Source organism: Asterias rubens, chromosome 19 (genome assembly GCF_902459465.1).
Source record: "Asterias rubens chromosome 19, eAstRub1.3, whole genome shotgun sequence".
NCBI classification, from domain to species: domain Eukaryota; kingdom Metazoa; phylum Echinodermata; class Asteroidea; order Forcipulatida; family Asteriidae; genus Asterias; species Asterias rubens.
Window position 1 is genome coordinate 12,237,243 of NC_047080.1, and position 22,167 is coordinate 12,259,409.

Sequence of the window (22,167 nt, forward strand, 5' to 3'; positions counted from 1 at the left end):
ACAGATACTTTTCTGGTCGTGTTCTTTCCCTAACAACAACCATGGTATAATCCGGGGGAAGCGCAAATCAAGTAGATGGGTTATTGACCACTAACCATACTTCTCCAGCCCAATGTTAGAAAGCTACTTATATAGGCAGAAAAGTTTCCCCCCTCTAAGCCGAAAATAATTAGCACGTTGTAAAGTAGTATACAGAATGTTAATTTTGGCTGACACGGTAACCTTTTGTGCCTAAAGTAGCTCCATGAAATAAATGGGCTCTGAGATACTGAATAGATTCGTATAGAACCTCATATTTCAAATTTAAGTCACATCAACTCTCAACTCCCAACAACTGCCATCCCCAAACAACCCTACCCTCAGCTTACCTAAGACGCTTATCAAAATGCAATCTTTAGAGATGAGGGAGGCACAAAGACAATTACTCACCCAATACATCATTATATGCTTAGTTTTTATGAGTTTTATTTCATTTCCAGTTTTAGTTCTTTCCACTAATAAACACACGGTTCTCTACACACACCAAATCTGCATAAACCCCCAAACCACGAGACCATAAAGGCTGAGCTAAAACAACATGTATGCGCCATACACAATTCTCAGCCAATGATAGGCATTCCTTTAAACTTACTGAGGGCGCTTTTTTAAATTCTCAAATAAAATCAAATGGGTCTATTCTGCATACCCTTTATCGAGGGGAAAATGCTGCTTTGTGTAAACTAAAAACACAACCTAAACTACACAATATTATAGCTAACCATCCTACTTTCTGGCCATTAATTTTGACCCTATTAGTTTCAATGATGCATCAAACAGCCTGCCTTATGTCATGTGGTGAACAAAATGAATCTGCATAATACACACACAATGTTTGCTGCAGTTTTTCTACCATACACAGTATGGTTAATGATTAGAAAACTGGTAACAAGTAGTAGTTGAGTTAGGTTCGGCGTCCTGCATAAAACTATCTACAAGGTAAAAACACCGTGCCTTTATATTTCAAAATATAAACCCTTTACAATTAGTAATCACAGCATTCCCAACACCATCTCAAATTTGTTGTGAACTGCCGCACATTATTATAACTATACCCAGTGACGTAACCAGGGGAAGGGTTGGGGAAGTGCCAGCCACCCCCCCCCCCTTAGAACCAACATCCCCCTCCCAAATAAGACTGAGATTAAAATAATACATGCACAAATGGTTCAAATTATGTCTTTGCTCCCACTTGGCAACCCCTCCAAAATTAAAGATCTTTTCCCACGACTCGCCTCATACTCTACCTCAAGTACACTCCTGGTTAAGGAGAAGCAATTATGATAGCGTGATTAACTCAATGCAACAAGTGTTATGACCGACTTCTGCCTAGGGAAAGGATGCAAACCCACACAACCTTGACCCGTCCACCAAAATGAATGAGATACATTCTACTCGGCCATTATAAAACATACACACTATAAACCTTTTACTGACTAATTGAAAAATTACCCCTCACACAGGGGTTAAACAACCACCCGACGGTAAAGTCATGATTTTAGAAACCTGAGAAAGGAAAAGCAATCCACACAATCCGAGAATCTCTTTTATAATAATGACGTGTTTTTCTTTCCTTGTTGGAATATTTACATCTGTCAAGAAAGTTTGAAGGCAGAGGAAGATCTTTGACACCATTAATTTTTCTCTGGGAAAACCAAAAAGGGCCTTCAAATGTCACTTCAAGCGTCTGAAGTGTTTTAACGATAATTTTTGAGGATGTGAAATTTTACTCTAGGATCGATTCTTTCTATTTGATCCATTCTTCGGTTGGTTTTCTTGGGCATTGGGATCGAAACACAAGGATTCGACATCGATGTCTCTGTCGTCTTTGGTCGTGAAGACCTCTCCAGTCTCCGTAGTGGAGGCACAGCAGTCACCACCATCCCAGTTGCAGTAAGCTCGATTGTTGACTCGCTGACATATACCGTTTGCAATGTGCGTCTACAGAAACAAAAACAAGTAAACACCAATGAAATTCAAAATAAAATTCCTTAAAAAGTGTGACATTCATGCTTCATTGTTTATGGTTTGACTTGGGTAATAACCAATGAAATTCAAAAACCCCTCAAAGCAATTTGGACAATATAATGTCATGCTTCATTGAAAACTATCTGACATAGTTTTGTGCGTGTACAGAAACAAAAACGAGTAAAAATAACAAATAAATTCAAATAAATCCCTTAAAAAAACTGGACATGTCATGCTTCATTGAAAAAGGTCCGACTTGGGCAACAACTGTTACTTTGACGGAACTGTCGTATAAATTGCAAAAAAAAACCTGGACAACTGTAAAAATCAGTCTTGTTTATTTCAATAAGTAACAGAGAGTTCCCTGGTATCCTCTCTCACCTCAATACATCCTTCTACACAAGTGATCCTTCTTGGATCTGGGAACCACTGACGCTGAGCGGTGCATATGATCACATGATCTCTCTGCCAATCAGCGTTTCTCGCAAACGTGGTTGATGAGTTTGTGGCCAATAGAGCTGGTTCGTTGTCTGACAGACCGTACAGGTCGGGACAAACAGCTGTGCAGTGTGAACCTGAAGAATAGAAATTGGATTTTTATTTCATGTTCATATTTTATTAGAAAAGTTTGAAGCTGAATTGCATGGTTATTACAAGGGAATACTAGAAGATAATACAATAGAAATAAACAATGGCTTTGATCGGATTGAATGGAAGATACAGAAAATGTCACTCACCCACAGCGAATCCATTATCACATCTAAGCTCAACGTTCTTGTTACTCTCTGGTTGGGGTGGATCACATGATCCTTGTAAGGACCTGCAAATGGTGAAGTTGCCGTCCCACACACCCCTGCTTGGATCACGAGTGTCTTGAATGCATCGAATGGTATTCACCACCTGCAGAGAGAGATTGGAACATTTACTACTTGCATAGACCATAGACAATTTTCATTCTATTTCATTTATTAACTTCTTCTTGTAAAGCCATGAACAATCAGACAAGTGAAATTAATCACCACACTAGCCAAGAACCCCATGAAGAGAAGATACGGAAGGAAGTTTCAGTTTTAGATATGGGAGAAAAACCCCAGAGAATTATTCCTAGGAAAACCCACGCACTCAAGTAGGGACTGAAAACCCAATCCACATAGTGCCCCTGGTGGGATTTGAACCGGGGTCCCAGAGGTAAAAGGCGAGGAAAGCTACCCCAATCCACATAGTGCCCCTGGTGGGATTTGAACCGGGGTCCCAGAGGTAAAAGGCGAGGAAAGCTACCCCTACATATATTTTGAGGTGCAAACAAAAAACTTATAAAGCAAAAACAAGTTACCAGCCAAAACGTAGTCACAGAATGTATATGGTTGAGAGTGGTATCTTTCATACTTTTGCTTTGCAAATTTGTTTCGCAAGTTCTAGCCAAGTGGTTTACTGAAAAGGAGACCAAACTATGTATTATCATGGTAAGTGGCTTGTCTGGTACAGGAAATGGCGCCACCAAAATTTGTGAAATCGACACCAGGGCTGTCAAGTTCACCTCTAATTCCAGTCCACTATTGGAGTCATCACATCTCAGCCTGCACTCACTGTTGAAGTTAAGGCCATCCGTACACGTGTACATATTATTGAAGATGATTGGTGGACGTGGGCAGGTCACAGGGTCACACGTTGGCCCGGACCATGTTGCATCTTCCGTGCATCTGTACTTCAGGCGCTGGGCCCTCCGTCGGCTTCCGTAAGAAAAATGAAAAAGGGAAATAGTTTAGAGATTGTATTCTGTCTTTTGGGAATAATAATTATATCTTATCTTCATTTATTTATTTTACTACACAAGACAACTTATATTGCATGGTCAGGCATCAATATTATTTGGATTGCGGTAACCCAATGTGTGTGTCTACTTGCTAAGTAGATTTTCTTAATTAAAACCTGTCTTTTTTTGTAGGACAGTTCTTTTCAGAACTGAGAAGCGTTCTGACAATTTCAAAACTTGCACGGAACGGAAATGCTTTTTAGGCGATACAACCTTTTTGCACTGACACAAAACCATGTCGACTAAAATGCTTACAATTATCTTGATTGATTTTTACCCTTTACTTGACTGTGCAGCTACGTGGTATCCAGCATCACATCGATATTTGCAGATGGTGTCGATGGTGTGGCTGCCCATTTGGCACTGCTGACTGGCCAGCATAGCGTTAGGGATTATAGGCGGTGCGTCACACAACAGCTGACAAAAAGCTTCTGGTAACGAGTAGAGCCCGTCGGCCATGCAGGTAATTGTTTGGATGGTGCCTAGTAGAGAATAAACAAAATAATTGTAAAAAACAATAATAATATTCCCATGGGACGTATGAATCTGAATGGAAACATCATTGAAATTTGTTATAGGGAAGACTATGAAGAAATTTCAGTTTCAGTCGACGTTGTAGGAAAACCCCTATAGGGAAAACCCGGGCAGCCAGGTTGGGACTGAACAACCCACTCCACATGCCAACCTAATTGCCCACATCATTTTAATCTTCCCCACCACTCACTTTCTGACACAGGTTGCAGGGCATTAAGGCACTATAGGTCACACAAAAACACTGTACAACTGTACATGTATGTCTGAGTAGGGAGAAACAGTGGTTAAGGCGCCTCAAGACCATACAACCCCATGGTCTGAACATCAAAGAAGACAATTATAATAACAGAAATGTCTTTGGCTTCCCCTTTTTACTTGGTTCTTTTGGTTGCATCAAGCTTTTCTACCCGCTATTTAAACAAAATTTACCTTGCATCTTTGCAGGTGGTACACACTTGAGTTTACACTGCTTGCCGTAGGTTTTACCAAGAGGGCAAACGATCTCAGCGTATGGTAACGATGGCTCACCACAGTCAACTGCCTTACATATCATGTCTGGTCCCCTCCACTCACTATTGATGCAAATCATCTGCAGAATCAGATAAGAAAGGTAACATGGTTTGTGCTAGGAATTCGATCAATTATGCTCTTTTTTTAGTTAAAGATTTTGGGTAAATTTTTAGGGCCACTTAACAATTTCCAAATAAGTTAATTTGAACTTTGAATTTCTAAAAGTGAGTTTTGGTGATTTAACTTTCTTGATATACTTTTATTGATATCTAAGATGGGGGATTTCAGACTAAAAATCTTGCAGGATGCTGACAACCATTCTTACACCTTTATAACAAGTAAAATTTCGGATAAAATAATATACAATTTTTGTCTCTGTCTTCACCAAAGTATGACAAAGTATTTAAGCCTTTGAACTTCACTCTTGAAAATGCACATTAATTAATTATTCTCTGGTAAGAAGCACTTCTATGAGTAAAATGTTTGTATTGGAACTTTGCGGAGGGCACAACAGCAAACTCACAGGTCACCCTTGCAAGCTATTTTGAGGCCTGCAGTTCATTTAAAGACACTGGACACTATTGGTATAAAGTAAATGTCAAAGGCCAGTCTTCTCACTTGGTGTATCTCAACATATGCATAAAATAACAAACCTGTGAAAATTTGAGCTTAATTGGTCGCTGAAGTTGCGAGATAATAATGAAAGAAAAAACACCATTGTCACATGAAGTTGTGTGGTTTCAGATGCTTGATTTCGGGACCTCAAAATCAAATTCTGAGTTCTCGAAATCAAATTCATGGAAAATGACTTCTTTCTCGAAAACTACGTTACTTCAGAGGGAGCCGTTTCTCACAACGTTTTGTACTATCAACAGCTTCCCATTACTCGTTACCAAGTAAGGTTTTGTGCTAATAATTATTTTGAGTAATTACCAATAGTGTCCACTGCCTTTAAGACTCTTAAACCTGAAACAAAAGTTCTTCCTTTGCCTCACCTCTGCCTCTGTCATGACTCCTCCAGTCCGATATCCTTCTTTACATCTCACCGTACATGTCTCACCATCTTGAAGACCAGAGCAGTTGACCACAGCATGAGGCACGGTCAGCATCTCACATTCCGTCCATGTACACATGTAGGACACACATTGACCAGTGGCTGGATTGAACAACTCACCGGAACGGCAGGATGACACCACTACCGGATCAAGAGTCTTACTGGATCGTAATCGGACGGCGGAAATGGCAATGACGTCAGTCATGCTTATCAACACCTATTCCGTGAACAGTAATAATATGTACAATGTCTTTAGGAGCGATATTTTACAACTATATTCATTTTTAAAATAATGTATACAAAAGATTCAGAAATTAATCCTCATCATTAGCTGGGCTTTCTGATGATATAAAACTCAAGAAGTAACTATACATTTTTGGAGGAGTGTTGGCTCCGAGAAGAGCCAGTTTGGTCTCTGCGATTTGACCCTCCTTCTTTGTGTTTGTCTCTTCGGACAACTCTGCGTAAAGACATCCTGATTTGGTAGACTGGTGGGGAGCATGCGGAGCAATTAAAACGAATCCAAGTCGTTATTTGACAATTATTGTTTACCTCTTTGGTGTGAAAGAATGGCAGGTTTAAATCATGAGTCATGACAAACTGCACTGGATTCTCATTGCATAGTGCTGCAAGACTGACGAGAGGCTGGTCATGGATCTCTCCATTTAGTCCAATCAGCTTTAGTGATATCATGGATGGGAAGTAGCCAGGGTAAGGATCTCCATCAGACGAAAGGTGAACAAACACAGAGGTAGCAACGACAGCTTTGGAAAACCTTGCCTGGCAATTATAAGTTAAACAATTTTTCATTATAAAAGAAAGAAGGCAACATTAGATTTCAACATTGTTGCAAAACCACGGCCAAGCATTTCAGGATTTAAAGGGTTTGATATTTCTCTTTCAAATGGTTGCAAGCTTTGGTATGGAGGTTGAAAAAAGACAAAACTACAGCTTTAATAAACAAATGTCGCATGGGCTCAGGCGTGTGTTGTTCTGTGTGTGTTATCTGGGGCGACTTCATTGGGGCTCAAACAGGGTACAATGCTCAGTCTCTGGGCTCAAACAGGGTACAGCCGGCAAAGGGCTGAAATGGTTCAACTGGGAAGGTGGGTATATTTAAATACTTCAAACTTGTTGGTACCAAAGCAAGCAAACGGAAAGACGCTCAGACCTTTCTTACCTTAATCCAGTAATTTACATCATGAAAGTACATATCAATCGGGTACCATCCATGCCCAGTCTCAACCTCCTTCACACATGTTGAGGTGCTTGGGGGACCAACGAGTGCCGACACTGGGTTCTCTTTGGTCTGATGGTCAGGGTTTGCAACAGCACTCTCTGCCCATTGGTCGATGAAGTCGTCTGGCACTGGGTACTGATCATTGGTGTTATCGGTGGAACCGGTGTTGCCCACAGAAAAAGTATGACTGCAAAGACTTGATAATCCTGAGGGAAAAAGTCATGTTTATCACAGTCCACATTTTACAACAAACGTTGACTATCACTAACAGCTACAATTCTTGCTAAAAGTTTGACTCCCACCAACAAATGGTGGCAATAGTATACACACATTTTGTGGAGGTTCGTTGTGCAAAGGGACAATTGATACAAAATCTACTGATTGGACGGGATTCCAAAGAAGTTGAAGTTTAAAGAAGTAGCTGAGATATCCCAAGATATCTTACCCTTGCATGTGAAGGAGTTTTCGACCTGACATTCTTGGCTACATCCATCACCATCTAAGATGTTACCATCATCGCATTCCTCGTTAATAGTGCTGTTCAGAAAATAATAAAATCAGTCAACAATTTTGTCACAAGTACATTATAATAACAAGATGAGGGGGAAACAAAAATAAAGCAAGAAAATGTTGTCTCAATACCTTTCTTTGAGACCATTGCCACAGAATTCTTGGCCGAAACGACGCTGTAATGGCGATGTGAAATCCCCATACTCATCACCCCGGAAAGCTTGCACCTTGTAGGAGTATATAACATCATCGCTGACGACACTTAAAACGAGACAAAAGACAACATTTTTGCAATTTATAATTAAATTTATGACAAAATGTTTCCCTACGATTAAAAATAAACAAAAATAAAATAAATACAAATAGATAAATAAAAAACAAATAAATAACCACAAGGTATAAAAATAATTATGGAAAAAACAAAAAACAAAAACCTGTTTTCAACTTTTACATTCTTAGCCCCGCCCACCAGATCCGACCACTCCCATCTACCGCTCACCATTTTTAGTGAGGAGAGTGAGCCAACAACCTCCACAGTTATTGTTATAATTCTAAGAAACGTGTGTGTAAAGTTTCCTTCTATATCACTCAGTAAGGCACAGTAACACCCCTGACCTTAAAGCAAGAAGCCTTTTCAGAAAAAAGTATGTCAGTTTTACTTACCCATCATCAGTAAAAGTTGTGGTGCGAGAAACTCTGCTGATTTCACCTCCAGAAAACGGTGGATCTCTAACCACCTTGTAGTTGAGGGGTTTACAGCTAACACAGGCAGACCAGTCAGCTATCGACACCAACTGCACGGCATCTAAATTAAAGTACTCCCCAGGGTACAGGCGGATAGCCTGGACTTTCTTGCCAATGTGAGTCAGGCGCATTGTGTACGGCATATCACAGAAGATCTCGATTGGGCCCATGGATTCCAAGCTACCATCACGGTACTCAAGTTCCAGGTTGCGCACGCCCCCAGCGGTGTTGTAGTTTGCCCAGATGATGAGTTTACTGGGGGCGACGGCTGTTTTGAATTCTAGACGCAGGTAACACTCATCGCAGACAGTCTTCGTTCCACCTATCCAAGATTTGCGACTATATTCGCATTTAATTCCAGCATCTGGCGGACCTGTTAAAGTTTTTATCAAAAATTGAGTAAATTCTTGAATTTATTTCAAGCACATCATCAAGGGTTTGCTCACCCTAAGGCTTGTTTCTCGATGGAGGTAGGATTCCATGGTTTATCTAATCACGGAAGCAGTTTATTATGGCGAAATGCTGTACACAGTCTTTGAATCTGAATAGAAAGCATCCCAATGGAAACATCACTCAAACTTTTTGTAGAGACGACAATGAAGAAGTTTAGACGTGGGAGGAAAAACCAACGCAATTAAAAACCCCAATTAACATGCAAGGCTCTGGTCCGGGTATCGAACCGGGATCCACAGAGGTGAAAGGCAAGGACAGAAATCCACTGAGCCAACCTGACTGCCAAAATTGTTTGATTTAGTGCTTTACTTCAAAGGATTTATGGTGAATAGAGCTTGCTAAACTATAGTGGCAGGTTTTGACACAGCTGATTGTCAAAATTCGTCATTTTGTCCCTATATCTCGTCTGAGCATGCACCCTCCTTTACATTCAGTGTATGAGAGACACACACTAAGACCCATGCAACAGTTGGGCTACCTTTGAGCAATAAGCTTTTAATATCAACAAAACAAATCTATATCGAACAAAATGAGGTAAATTCAAAGAACTGCTTTGAGATACGGGCACATCAACCCCGATTATTTACAATGTTTCGACTAGAATGATGATCAAGCCGTCATAAGAACACTTCGAAATAACTTTTTCGTTAAAAGGCCTGTACACCCTCGGTGGTTGTCAAAGACCTGCGTTAAGTTTTTATGCTAACAATTATTTTGAGTAATTACCAATAGTTACCAGCATGACAAGTATGTTATGGTTTAGCTAACCTGTTGCTTCGTCTAGGGACGGATACCTCGGTAGCATCTTAACCGACTCAGGGTAGAATTGAACCAAGCTGGCATACTGTGTTAACTGCCCCATCTCAGTACATTCCAGACATGTATTGTCCTCTCGGTCACCATGTCCGAACCTCGACATTGGAGGCAGCCATGAGAGGGTGACGGCTCGCCCGCGTTCAGACACCACTCGCGGGCCAAGTGGGATGCCGATTTTGGGTCGGGTTGGTACGGATGGGTCCTGGTGGAGCCATGATTGGTAGACCAGGTCAATGTAGCAGTGCATACGGGTGCCTTGCTGGGCCGTGAAGTGGTCCGTACATTCGGCATCTTGGGTATAGCAGAGGGGGGGGGGGGAGGAACAATCAAACAATGACAAATCCTATATATGTAAACTAGTCCAAGTATTCTTCAAATATACATTGCACTCGGCATATTTTTTAGGTATCGCAGATGGGGGAGAACGGTCAAAACAAAATCCTAACATGTAAATCAGCCAAAGTATGTATCCAAACGGTAAACTCATAAATACATAAGACATTTCAGCTTTGGAGGAAAAACCCACGCCGCCAGGTAGAGACTTAAAAAAAACAATCCACATGCAAGGCTCCGATCCGCTTGGCAACCTTAATGGTGTTATTGTTAAACAATTATTCAATTAATAAATGCATGGGCTTTTTGGATAGTGGCATTTCCTTGCTTTTACCAGTTGTTAGCTTTTTATTTTGTTATGCGCTTGTGTTTATGATGGACGCAATATACCTAAATAAATTACTATTATTATTATTATAAAAAATAGGTTATACAAAATCGATATCCTCTATTCGGTTTCCGTGTTATAACTCACACTTCCTGTTACTAATTGGCAAGAGGGCCAGACACCCTATTCGTGTCAGGGACCAATGAACAGCGACCTCCTTGTCTATCACCAAAACACAAACCACTAAAATAGTTAGGTAAAGAACACTACAGTGGAATGAGTTTAGGAGTTTATCGATGAGACAGTAATTTAGAGGCGTCAGTGTGCCAGGATTCAGGGATATGTGTAATGGAGGCGTCACTTTTCATGTTCAGTTATGGACTCGTGTTTTGATTTCTGGTCTTCATGCATTGTGATTACTGAACACAGGTTGCCTTTCTAACCATATATGCATTTTATAACAAACGGTGACAAACGCTTTTCAAAGACCAACTCGTCCGATCCAAGGCAGCGTGTTCCGTTAACATTCTAACCATATTTCTCTGAAAGCATGCTCACTGTTTGTTTATGTTTTCCTGTTACCTGTTTGTCTTGTCTCCATGTTTGTAGTTTGTCTGCTTATAGGCTTTCTTCTACAAGCCTTGGCTTACATTAATATGAAAGCCTCACACTCTTCATATTAATTTGGTTACATAGATTAACTATTTTCCCTCCATTCTCTGTGCTTATTATTTTACTTATCTATGTAAATAAGTGTTGATGTTTAATTTTAGAAGTCAGAGTATTATAAAATAAATGCTGACTTTATGAATTGAATAATAAAGGTCTGAAAAGAAGCAACTGATAAGTGTCGTTTATGTACCTGTGTAGCTCATGAAGTTCCTGTATGGAGTGTCAGTAAACTCAGCCTCACCGAAACAGGCTGGAAGCTCACATGTTGTTGGGTCTCTGAAACAAGGAAACCAATAATAGGATCATGTCACACGAGGCAATTTACAGGCAACCTCCAAGAATACAATTCATTCGCAGTTGAATGTTCACATTCTCTGTGAGTTCGTAATTAAGACATTGTTTGAAAAAGGCTCATGTGCTATCAAAGTGGTCCACTGCTGTAAGCATGCACTGCAGTTTAACGCCTCCAAGTTTACTGTAAAAGTTGCATTTTGTGACAGGGCCCTCGGAACAGTGTAATCTACGTGTTTGAAGCCCGGTTCATACTTCCCGCGAATGCGATAGAAATTTTGACGTCACAAATTCGCAACGAAAAAATCGCATCAGTTGAAAATGTGCTCAACTCCTGTGAAACATTCGCAGCGAAAACAGGGCTGTGACAAGAAGTATGCGGGCTAGAGTTTGATGACATACTTCGTATTTGACTATAACTGACCTACAGAACGCATTTTCAGGTGTGGGGTTGGTATCAGCCACCAGGTCGCCCAGTACCCCGGACGCCCGATGCTCCCTGCAGTCATCAACGCACTCCATACCCTGGTGGACGTGCCAAAGCCCAAGGTTGTGACCGAGTTCGTGCACGATCGTCTCGGCCGATGTTTCGGTGAAACTGCAGGCGTCTGCTTGGAGGACAGTTCCCCCTGGACAGAATGGACACATTTTGGAACATAATCAAATTCAATTCGACTCCTTTTTAAACCTGAAATTTCCCGTATTAATGATTTCACAAAGAGCTAAGATTGATCTTAGCTGCAAATCAATCGTAGTTGCTTAGTAAAGTATGATGTTACAGTACACATCGCTATGGTAATACTGACAATTTTGTCTTCCGATGGATGAACTTTATTGCTTTGTGAAATAGGCCCCTGGACTATGTTTAGTTTATAAATTGGGCCTTAAATTCCGTTAATTGCTTGACTCACCGAAGAGCCCATGGACATCCATCTCCCAAGGCATCGTAGCAATTCCTTCAATATCAGGATCAGAAAAGTTGACAAAGTAGACATTAAGATGGGAATCTGACTCCATTGCTACTGTGCCCTTCAGCTCTCCCAATGTAAGATAGTTCCTGTTAATATTTGATACAAAAATGACAACAAGAGGTTGATACAAGCATGAAATTTTGCACATAGAGTCACGAGTAAGATATTGTGCTTGTAAGACCATTGCAGACATAGAGTCACGAGTAAGATATTGTGCTTGTAAGACCATTGCAGACATAGAGTCACGAGTAAGATATTGTGCTTGTAAGACCATTGCAGACATAGAGTCACGAGTAAGATATTGTGCTTGTAAGACCATTGCAGACATAGAGTCACGAGTAAGATATTGTGCTTGTAAGACCATTGCAGACATAGAGTCACGAGTAAGATATTGTGCTTGTAAGACCATTGCAGACATAGAGTCACGAGTAAGATATTGTGCTTGTAAGACCATTGCAGACATAGAGTCACGAGTAAGATATTGTGCTTGTAAGACCATTGCAGACATAGAGTCACGAGTAAGATATTGTGCTTGTAAGACCATTGCAGACATAGAGTCACGAGTAAGATATTGTGCTTGTAAGACCATTGCAGACATAGAGTCACGAGTAAGATATTGTGCTTGTAAGACCATTGCAGACATAGAGTCACGAGTAAGATATTGTGCTTGTAAGACCATTGCAGACATAGAGTCACGAGTAAGATATTGTGCTTGTAAGACCATTGCAGACATAGAGTCACGAGTAAGATATTGTGCTTGTAAGACCATTGCAGACATAGAGTCACGAGTAAGATATTGTGCTTGTAAGACCATTGCAGACATAGAGTCACGAGTAAGATATTGTGCTTGTAAGACCATTGCAGACATAGAGTCACGAGTAAGATATTGTGCTTGTAAGACCATTGCAGACATAGAGTCACGAGTAAGATATTGTGCTTGTAAGACCATTGCAGACATAGAGTCACGAGTAAGATATTGTGCTTGTAAGACCATTGCAGACATAGAGTCACGAGTAAGATATTGTGCTTGTAAGACCATTGCAGACATAGAGTCACGAGTAAGATATTGTGCTTGTAAGACCATTGCAGACATAGAGTCACGAGTAAGATATTGTGCTTGTAAGACCATTGCAGACATAGAGTCACGAGTAAGATATTGTGCTTGTAAGACCATTGCAGACATAGAGTCACGAGTAAGATATTGTGCTTGTAAGACCATTGCAGACATAGAGTCACGAGTAAGATATTGTGCTTGTAAGACCATTGCAGACATAGAGTCACGAGTAAGATATTGTGCTTGTAAGACCATTGCAGACATAGAGTCACGAGTAAGATATTGTGCTTGTAAGACCATTGCAGACATAGAGTCACGAGTAAGATATTGTGCTTGTAAGACCATTGCAGACATAGAGTCACGAGTAAGATATTGTGCTTGTAAGACCATTGCAGACATAGAGTCACGAGTAAGATATTGTGCTTGTAAGACCATTGCAGACATAGAGTCACGAGTAAGATATTGTGCTTGTAAGACCATTGCAGACATAGAGTCACGAGTAAGATATTGTGCTTGTAAGACCATTGCAGACATAGAGTCACGAGTAAGATATTGTGCTTGTAAGACCATTGCAGACATAGAGTCACGAGTAAGATATTGTGCTTGTAAGACCATTGCAGACATAGAGTCACGAGTAAGATATTGTGCTTGTAAGACCATTGCAGACATAGAGTCACGAGTAAGATATTGTGCTTGTAAGACCATTGCAGACATAGAGTCACGAGTAAGATATTGTGCTTGTAAGACCATTGCAGACATAGAGTCACGAGTAAGATATTGTGCTTGTAAGACCATTGCAGACATAGAGTCACGAGTAAGATATTGTGCTTGTAAGACCATTGCAGATTTATCCTTATGAAGAAATATACCGGTCCTATAAAAAGCAATTTCAAATTTGCGATGATCTTATGGCCAAAATGTTCTTTCTGTGACAGACCCCGAATGTACATGTATGTGTGCCATAACCAATGCTTCAAATGCACACTCCTTAATATCTGCCCCACTTAAAAGTATCATTACACAAGAGGTTCTGATATAAAGCCAGTGCAAGTAAAATTTCATAAAGATGTAAAACGTTCCTTTAAAAATACCTTAGTTAGTAGGTACTTTACCTATTGAGTGATCTTGGATCGAAGCACGTCTTTGTGACGTCAGTGATAGTGGGGTCACAACAGTCACCACCATCATAATCTGTGTATGCTTTATTGCACTCGTTCTCACATACACCGTTTCCTAAAGAATCAAACAAAAACAATCGTTAGTTTATGTTTTATTCTATCTGTCTCACAATCTGTTCCTGCTGACATGGCTGGGACAGCTTCGTAAACAGCGGAGCGACTGGAACGGGAGACCAGTCGAGTGGAGAAACTTTGCCACTCGCGTATCGTGGTCTCCCGCTCCAGTCTCTTGGCGTCGCGGCTCTACGAAGCCGTCCAAGAAACAAAGGCCTTGAGAAAAGGCTATTGCTGCTGAACTTTCAGGGTTAAATATTTCCAAGCAATTCCTCCGTAAGGCCTTATAGTTTCATTTTTGGAAGCTGGTTAAATTTAGAGAGAAAGACGTACCTATCTGTCTGTCCACACAAGAATAATCATAACTACAGTCCCCTGCATCGTCACCAGTGACGTCATATCGACACTCAGGGTCACATGAGTTATCCCCAATTTGGTAGAGATTACATAGGGCGAGCACAACTCGATTTCTGAGGGAGCTATTCCTGACTACAAACTCCGTCAGTTCCCAGGAGATATTATGAGGTCTAAATGCCTCGTTGATGGTAGCGTGCTTCCGAAGTATAGTCGCCCGATCTACGGAGTGATTTGCCCCATCGTCTTCAGCCATAGTGATCGCTCGATACCGTATAACCTTACGGACCCGGAGTTCTGGCTGGTCGATGTAGCTCTTAGCAATGACCGGGCTATCGCAGACAGTCACCCCGCAGGATGGTTTCCTGGCGGTCAGACGTAGCAGCTCGCCGGGGATGTCAGACGGGATCGGTACGGGTTCGTTCTCAGCAGAGATCTTCCAGTTCACCCAGTCTGCCTCGAAGCCCTCTCGGACGACCAACCTGCTCCCTGCAATCGTCCAAGGGTCGCTCGGGTTGGAATAGCTTTCTCTGAGCTCTCGGTGGTTCAAGGTACCAGACCAGATGGCGATTTGATCGATGGCGCCTCGGAAGCCGTTTTCATCGTTGATGCTACCTCCGATGATTAGTTGCTTGCACTGGGTCAGGACTTCGCCAAACATCGGACCTGCAGTCCCCTTTCCGAAAGCCACCTATAAATAGTTAATAATTCACTATAAAATCAAACAAAAACAACAACAACAAAATAAGCCAACAAGCAGAATAAACTGCAAGCAAGGAAAATGGTCAGAAAATTGAACAGAACAGGGCAATCGAGCAAAATCAACAAATTGGCCCAAGTATTTTAAGCAAACGAAGAAGAAAGCAAATATAGTGCCTTTTGAAGAAAAGGGAAAATTGTGATTCGTTCAGATGTAGGTACCATGACCACAGCGTTGTTTTACCTTTGCCCCGTTGACAAACAGAGTCAGCTCTCTGCCGTCGAAAGTCGCTGCCAGGTGGGTCCACGTCTCCGCTTCGTACCTACCGGTGGCTCGCACCATACTCGAGGCCCGAGACCGGTCGCTGGTGACGGAGAAGAAGTAGCGGGCATCGTGGTCTGGCTGATCCCTGTCTGTGTCTACACCCAGGGACCATGTCCAGTGATTCCGGCTACCTCTACAAGTATCATGTAAGCCTGGAAAAGAAGCGGGAAATAGTGGTATTAAACACAGACAATAATGCATTGACAATTTACAACTTGGCCCTTTTGGAATCCACGGCTTCGAGTTCCAGTTTCTGCTCAAGCTAGCTTGGCCCCGTGGTTGTTTTGACAATGCGCGTGCTTTGCGTACGTTCTACTAATGGCTTCAGACCAGAGGACGAAGGCTGAAGCCGAATCCAAAGCCAAAGCCGTGGATTCGAAAAGGGCCATTGATCAAACAATTTCTACCGTATTGCTGATCATACAATAGTGACAATATTATAGTATCAAACAAGTAATTAAAACAAAAACTATATCAATATAATAAACTAATAACCCGCAACAATCATTACACCCCCAAAAACAGACTACCAATAAAACAGACAAAAACACTGTTCCACGTATGCAAATTAACAACTCAAACACTTATTATACGCACACGAAAGGGCAAATTAGAGACACAAACTGACTCAAAGATGCCTCGCAATGCCCTTACGATTTTGTTGTTCTTTGATGATCACACAAAACAACAACATTAGGATAGATGAACGAATTCATGCAAACTATAGATGAGACACAAAACGCCAAATATAGCTCACAATGACCTTAAAAATAACAAACAAACCCAACAACAACAATAAACAAACAAGGATAAGTTTAACGTATCACCTTCAAACATCAATCTCAACAACAAAACTCAGACATGTGGAATCCTTCAACGAGACTTAAGCAACATGAGATAACACAATGAACATTGATTTTGTCTCATGAAGTGGTGAAAGTTAATTCATATAATTATTTATTTATCTATCCTGCTGGAATAAAACCTTGGGACCGTCAAAAGGCGTACTACAAGAACTGTGTATACAGGATGTTTAAGAAATGCCTTAGGATGAAAAAGAAAACACAGGCAATCAGCTGAAATCCAGCCCACAATGCAATGCTCTGGTCTGGTCTTAGGTGGGATTCAAACCGGTGTCCTGTGAGCGAAAGGGCAGGGAAAATAAACTACTGAGAGTACCGAGTGTCGTTAAAATGTCTGTTTCGGTGACAGCGAAACTCTCCGGTAACTCTCGCGAGACTACTGCTTTGCACGAGACGATACTGCTCTCACGACTATACAGTGATTATTAATCCAAGCCCACCATACATAGTTATTCTCAATACCTCATAAACAACCAACCCGAGGCGAAAAGTGTGGTCCTTTTTTATAAAGTGAGAAATAAACCTAATATAGATACTCATGGGTAGTCGGGGAGATAGTGTTTTATCCCAACCATAGAGGGGGCGACTTCGTCGGGGCCACTATGTTAGGGAAAGAGTTTGTACATGAAGGGGGCGAGCTTGCTGGGGGCGACTCTGATGGAAGCGACTTTTTTGGGGCGACTTTGTGGGGCGACATTGTTAGAGGCGAGTTTGTACATGAGGGGGGCGAGCGTGCTGGGGCGACTTTGCAGGGGCGACTTTGTGGGGGCGACTTTACCAGCGGGCGAGATGGCTGGTTACCTTCTCTACATGTTAAGTCAACATTCACTCATTACACATCAAAGCAAAGTCGATCAAAGTTGCTTTGTATTTACACCACGGTGACACTTCCCAAGAGTTTACGGAGCTTGTGAGTCTGATGGCTCCTTCAAATCCCCCTTTCTTGAAAATCAAATCTGGAGATTATCCTCAGACGTGAAAACCTCAATCCATTGCATGCAGTTTGATCTTCAAAAAGATTATCCCTTTGTGAGAAAAGAGGATGACAAAACTTGCTTTGAGAAACCACGCTGATGGATAAACAACGACAACAAAAAGAAACATCAATTATCCGATTAAAGATGTTTCGATGACCCAGAAGTTTTAGGGAAAGACTAGGTACTTGAAAGCAAGTATCCACTTGTTACTTATAATTCGAACCAAAGACCTTTAAATACTTTTAAAGAGATCGGTACATCCTGCCTCATTTGAGTGTCTTTGTCACCTCTGTGAATGAAAGAGGTGAAAGTGGAATGTCCGCTAGAAGGTTTCGGAAATGGGTTCTGTTTATTTTTGTAAACAGTACAGGTGTAAAACTCAAAGTGTGTATTTGGGATTTGAGGCGCTGCATGGCGAGTTATCAATATTGTTTAGCGGTAAATAACACCATGCGTGTATCTACTAATAGCCAGTTATGTTCTTTTGATAACTTGTCTTGCTTTGTTGCCTATGTTCTACTATCGCGGAGTAGTTTTTTTTTTTCGGAATTCGGAAGACTTCTTAATTCTGAAAAAACTGCCCTGCTTTTTAAAAGGGCGGAATGAAGGAAATCAATAGGGACTGCTACTTTTACTTTAATTGAATCGAGGGGACTGTTCTTGTTAATTTTTACAAAGTATAAGTTTACCCTAAAAATGTTGTTATCCCATGTATGCCTTGCTCACGCCCGGTATACGGCGCGCTGCTCACGGTAGCGAGTCTGTAGTTCACCTCTCCCCTGATAGCGAGGCTGTATTTTTCTCTCTTCGTTTTTCACAAACTGTTTATTTGTTATGAATGACGGATTCGCTACTAAAGAGACTTACAGAACAACCTAATAAAATAAATAAAATCCACACAAAGCAGAGAATTAAGAACATCCGCCGTGTTTTTTAATACATTTCTGGGGTTGTTATATTATGTAACGCAAAAAGATTATCTTCTGATGTGGTTATAATAGCTCCTCGTTATCCTATAAAAAGGATGATCCCTTCTTGGGATTATTGCTTAATCGATCGGAAAATCTGCAGGTTAACTTTGCTGCATTTTTGGGATGATTTTTCTGCTACGATCCTTTCTTTTTCGGTGGGTTAGGGGTTTGTTGCTGTGTGGTTTTGTTGCCAAGGTTGCTGGTGTTGACTAATGACGTCAGTAAAAAGTTTCTTTGTGTACATTGTGCACTGATGTCACCAAGCCACCATCTTCTTTAACGATCATGACGGTTGCGAATTGGCGAAGTAATGAAAAACGTACGCGCAAGATGTGCCAATGAGCTTTCTTCTATGGACCTCAGAGGGCGCCCTACTCAATTGACGTCACACGCGAACTGCCATCCTCTAATCAGTTGTGGGGCGGGTGGGGGCAGCTACACAAAAAACACTGATACACTGCATGGAGGGGATTTTTACACAGGGAACTGTTTGCAGAACAACCAGTGACTAGCTCCTATGTTGCCCGATTACGGTATCTAGAATGTTGCCAGCATTATGACTCAGATTACAAAATCCTTCACAGATTATGGAAAATATATGTCATAATTCACCGTATAACTTCTTTATTCCGGCTTGTAGAAAGTACGTTCGAGTACCACCTAGGGTCAACGGCTGCTGGCAGATAAAATAACATTGACCTTGCATCAATGCTGAATGACTTAATCAATACACTGTTCCCTTCACTTAAGAAAAGTACACACGAAATGTCCTTGATTCGTATTATGGAGACAGGACAGTCTTGATGACCCAAGGCCCGGCCGCGGTCAGAGCGTCAAAGCACGGGGGACGTCAGGAGGGTGGCGAGCCCTATTCAGCCACCCACTCGCACGGAGTTTGCCACGAATGTTCCTGGAAATGTTTACACTGAAGATCGAACCTGAAAAGGGGTCGTTCATGAAAAAGCTTGTTTTAGGTCGGAAACGGGTGTAGTTATTATTGGGTTTTTACCCAACCATCCATACACATGTGATTGTGTGTGATGAGATCATTGATCTCCATTATACTGACAGTACACAGTACTTTCCCGAGTTCTGTGAAACATTACTCAGGTGGGATTCGAACCCACGAACTCTGCCATACAGGGCAGCTATCTTACCAACATAGGCCACTGAGATTACATGCATGGTAGCTAGAGGCAGTTCGATCACTATAGACGACTATTTGTTGGTGTTATATCGAGGCAAGCTAACAACTCCAACACGGGGTTGACTAAATTTAGTTTATTTATTGATCAATATAATATTGATAAAACACGGCTCATTTCAATGCGTTAAAATTTATAGGTGGCTTGAACAGAAAATAGTGTCTAACATTAAATTGTATGTTTCTGCTAAGCAAAAATGAGTGGTACGTGTGACAAGGCAATTTGGCTGATAACCGTGTTCTGTTAATTTTTTTTTTTTTTTTGGGGGGGCTTATCTTGTTCATACTCAAGCACTGCAGGGTCTATGATATCTGCCCTCAAGTTCAAGAATAGTGCATGATTGAATGACCTTTTTGCCACGCAATGATGACGTCATCCTGAGGGGAAACAACCTTTACACTGAATCAATCTTCTGTTTTATATTTAGAACCTGAAAGATCTTAAAAACAACTTTCAACCCCACCGAACACCAAGTTATGGCGCGACTTTACAAGAAAATAGAAAAGGGGCAGAATTGTTCTAACCACGTGAGCTTTGGAGCCGGTCTAGCGTAATCAGTGTTGTCTCTAAATACATGGAAATGAACACTTTCCAAATGTAGACACAAACCGGAAATTCGAGATGCCATCACGTCTTGCAGTCAAGGCCAACGGGCCGACCATGAGACTTTCCCCTTTTACTACGAATTATCAAGGAATTAAAGCTTATTGGCACACTGCCGTAAAGACGGCTTGGATCAGGTCTCGTTCGACACCAAGTTTACAGCAGATGTTTACCAACAAGTTTCATTATGGGTGAACTTGAACTAGGCCTACGTACAAAAAGGTGTCATCTTTAAAAACAAATAATATTTAAGCGCTAAGTATTACAGGTACTTTCTGCTTAGCTTAGGTGAACAGACTATCGAGTACAACAAATAAAAAAATCAACAAAAATAAACAAACAAACAAACAAACAAACAAACAAACAAACAAACAAACAAACAAACAAACAAACAAACAAACAAACAAACAAACAAACAAACAAACAAACAAACAAACAAACAAACAAACAAACAAACGAACAAACAAACAAAAAAACATTCAAATAAATAAGTAAATGACGATTGTTTTTCTCATCTTCCTTACCCTTGTAATTACATTATGCAAATATTATTATTACAATGGGGCAGAACAGCCGGTGAATGATCTGGTGAATGATCTGGTGAATGATCTGGCTGACCAATAGTAACTGATATTGTAGAGTTTTCGCCGAGGCCGGCCGGAGCGAAACCTTGTTCATGACAGCAAATCCCAAACTCAACATTATTTTTTTTTCTAAACATTTTACAGAAGGGTACGCCAAAGCTTTAAAATAAGAACATCTCATTGGCACTGATCACACTGTTACGTCTATGAAAACTAAAGTCCTTTCCACACAAGTTTTACGACGAAAATGATACAGACGTTTTTAATGTTCATTGTTATTGACCAATATTTGTGTTGCTACTTTCCTAAAAATAAAACAAGTATCAATATAGAACAAGAAAGGTGAACTCACCGATTATAACTGCCGGGCTCTTCTGACCTCCGGCGGGTTTTACCCAGAGGGCCACCGCAAATGCTTCCCTAGGGTAGCTGATCTCACCAGCAAGTCCGTCTGATGTAGTTGGGTTGTACCGCAGGGCATCGGAGCGAGCCGTAAAATACACTGCCGTGCCGGTAGAGACGTCCCGCTGTTCGCGGTGGCTGTCCGGTGTCCCGGAAACCACACTGTCCACATCCCGCAAAAAAGGGTTACTGTTGACCCGTCCAGTGGACGTGCCGCAGAACTTACGGCCGTCTTTCGCAGCGCTTTCGCCGTGTTGATGGCCTCGATCAATTGCCTCATATTTTAAATCTTCGTAAGTTACACTTCCTCCCCGTTTGTGAAGTCTAACCCCATGTGTTTGCCTTGCTAACGTAGGAACAAGAAAAACGCACAGAAGACATGTAGCAGAGAAGGCCGTTTTGAAAAAGCTCGCCATCTTAAAAGATAAACTTCAAAGGTGTACCACCGCTCTTTTTAAAGGGTCGAAAACGAAGTGCGTGTCTCAAAACAGTGACTGTGTTTTTATAAACATCTCTCTTCAATTGACACAAATTGTGCACATCATTTTAATTTGCATAATCCAATTACCCGACCAATAGGTGGACAGGAATGCACGTGACTCAAGAAAGTAATGAGTCGAGATTA

The 22,167-nt window shown here is 41.2% G+C and overlaps 1 protein-coding gene across 1 annotated transcript; it reads right to left on the reverse strand.

The window, feature by feature from the left end:
* Nucleotides 1–474: 474 nt before the first annotated feature.
* On the reverse strand, nt 475–21,958 carry LOC117303372 (pappalysin-1-like). Its single transcript, XM_033787546.1, has 20 exons — nt 21,493–21,958; nt 15,857–16,089; nt 14,893–15,604; nt 14,440–14,560; nt 12,214–12,359; nt 11,727–11,931; nt 11,202–11,287; nt 9,631–9,969; nt 8,329–8,782; nt 7,798–7,926; nt 7,601–7,692; nt 7,096–7,361; nt 6,468–6,695; nt 5,857–6,132; nt 4,781–4,940; nt 4,095–4,299; nt 3,542–3,734; nt 2,742–2,904; nt 2,386–2,579; nt 475–1,977 (listed from the first exon to the last, which is right to left on the reverse strand). Exons 1-20 carry the CDS (start codon nt 21,956–21,958, stop codon nt 1,768–1,770), a joined length of 4,878 nt encoding a protein of 1,625 aa, XP_033643437.1. The 3' UTR covers nt 475–1,767.
* Nucleotides 21,959–22,167: the final 209 nt, after the last annotated feature.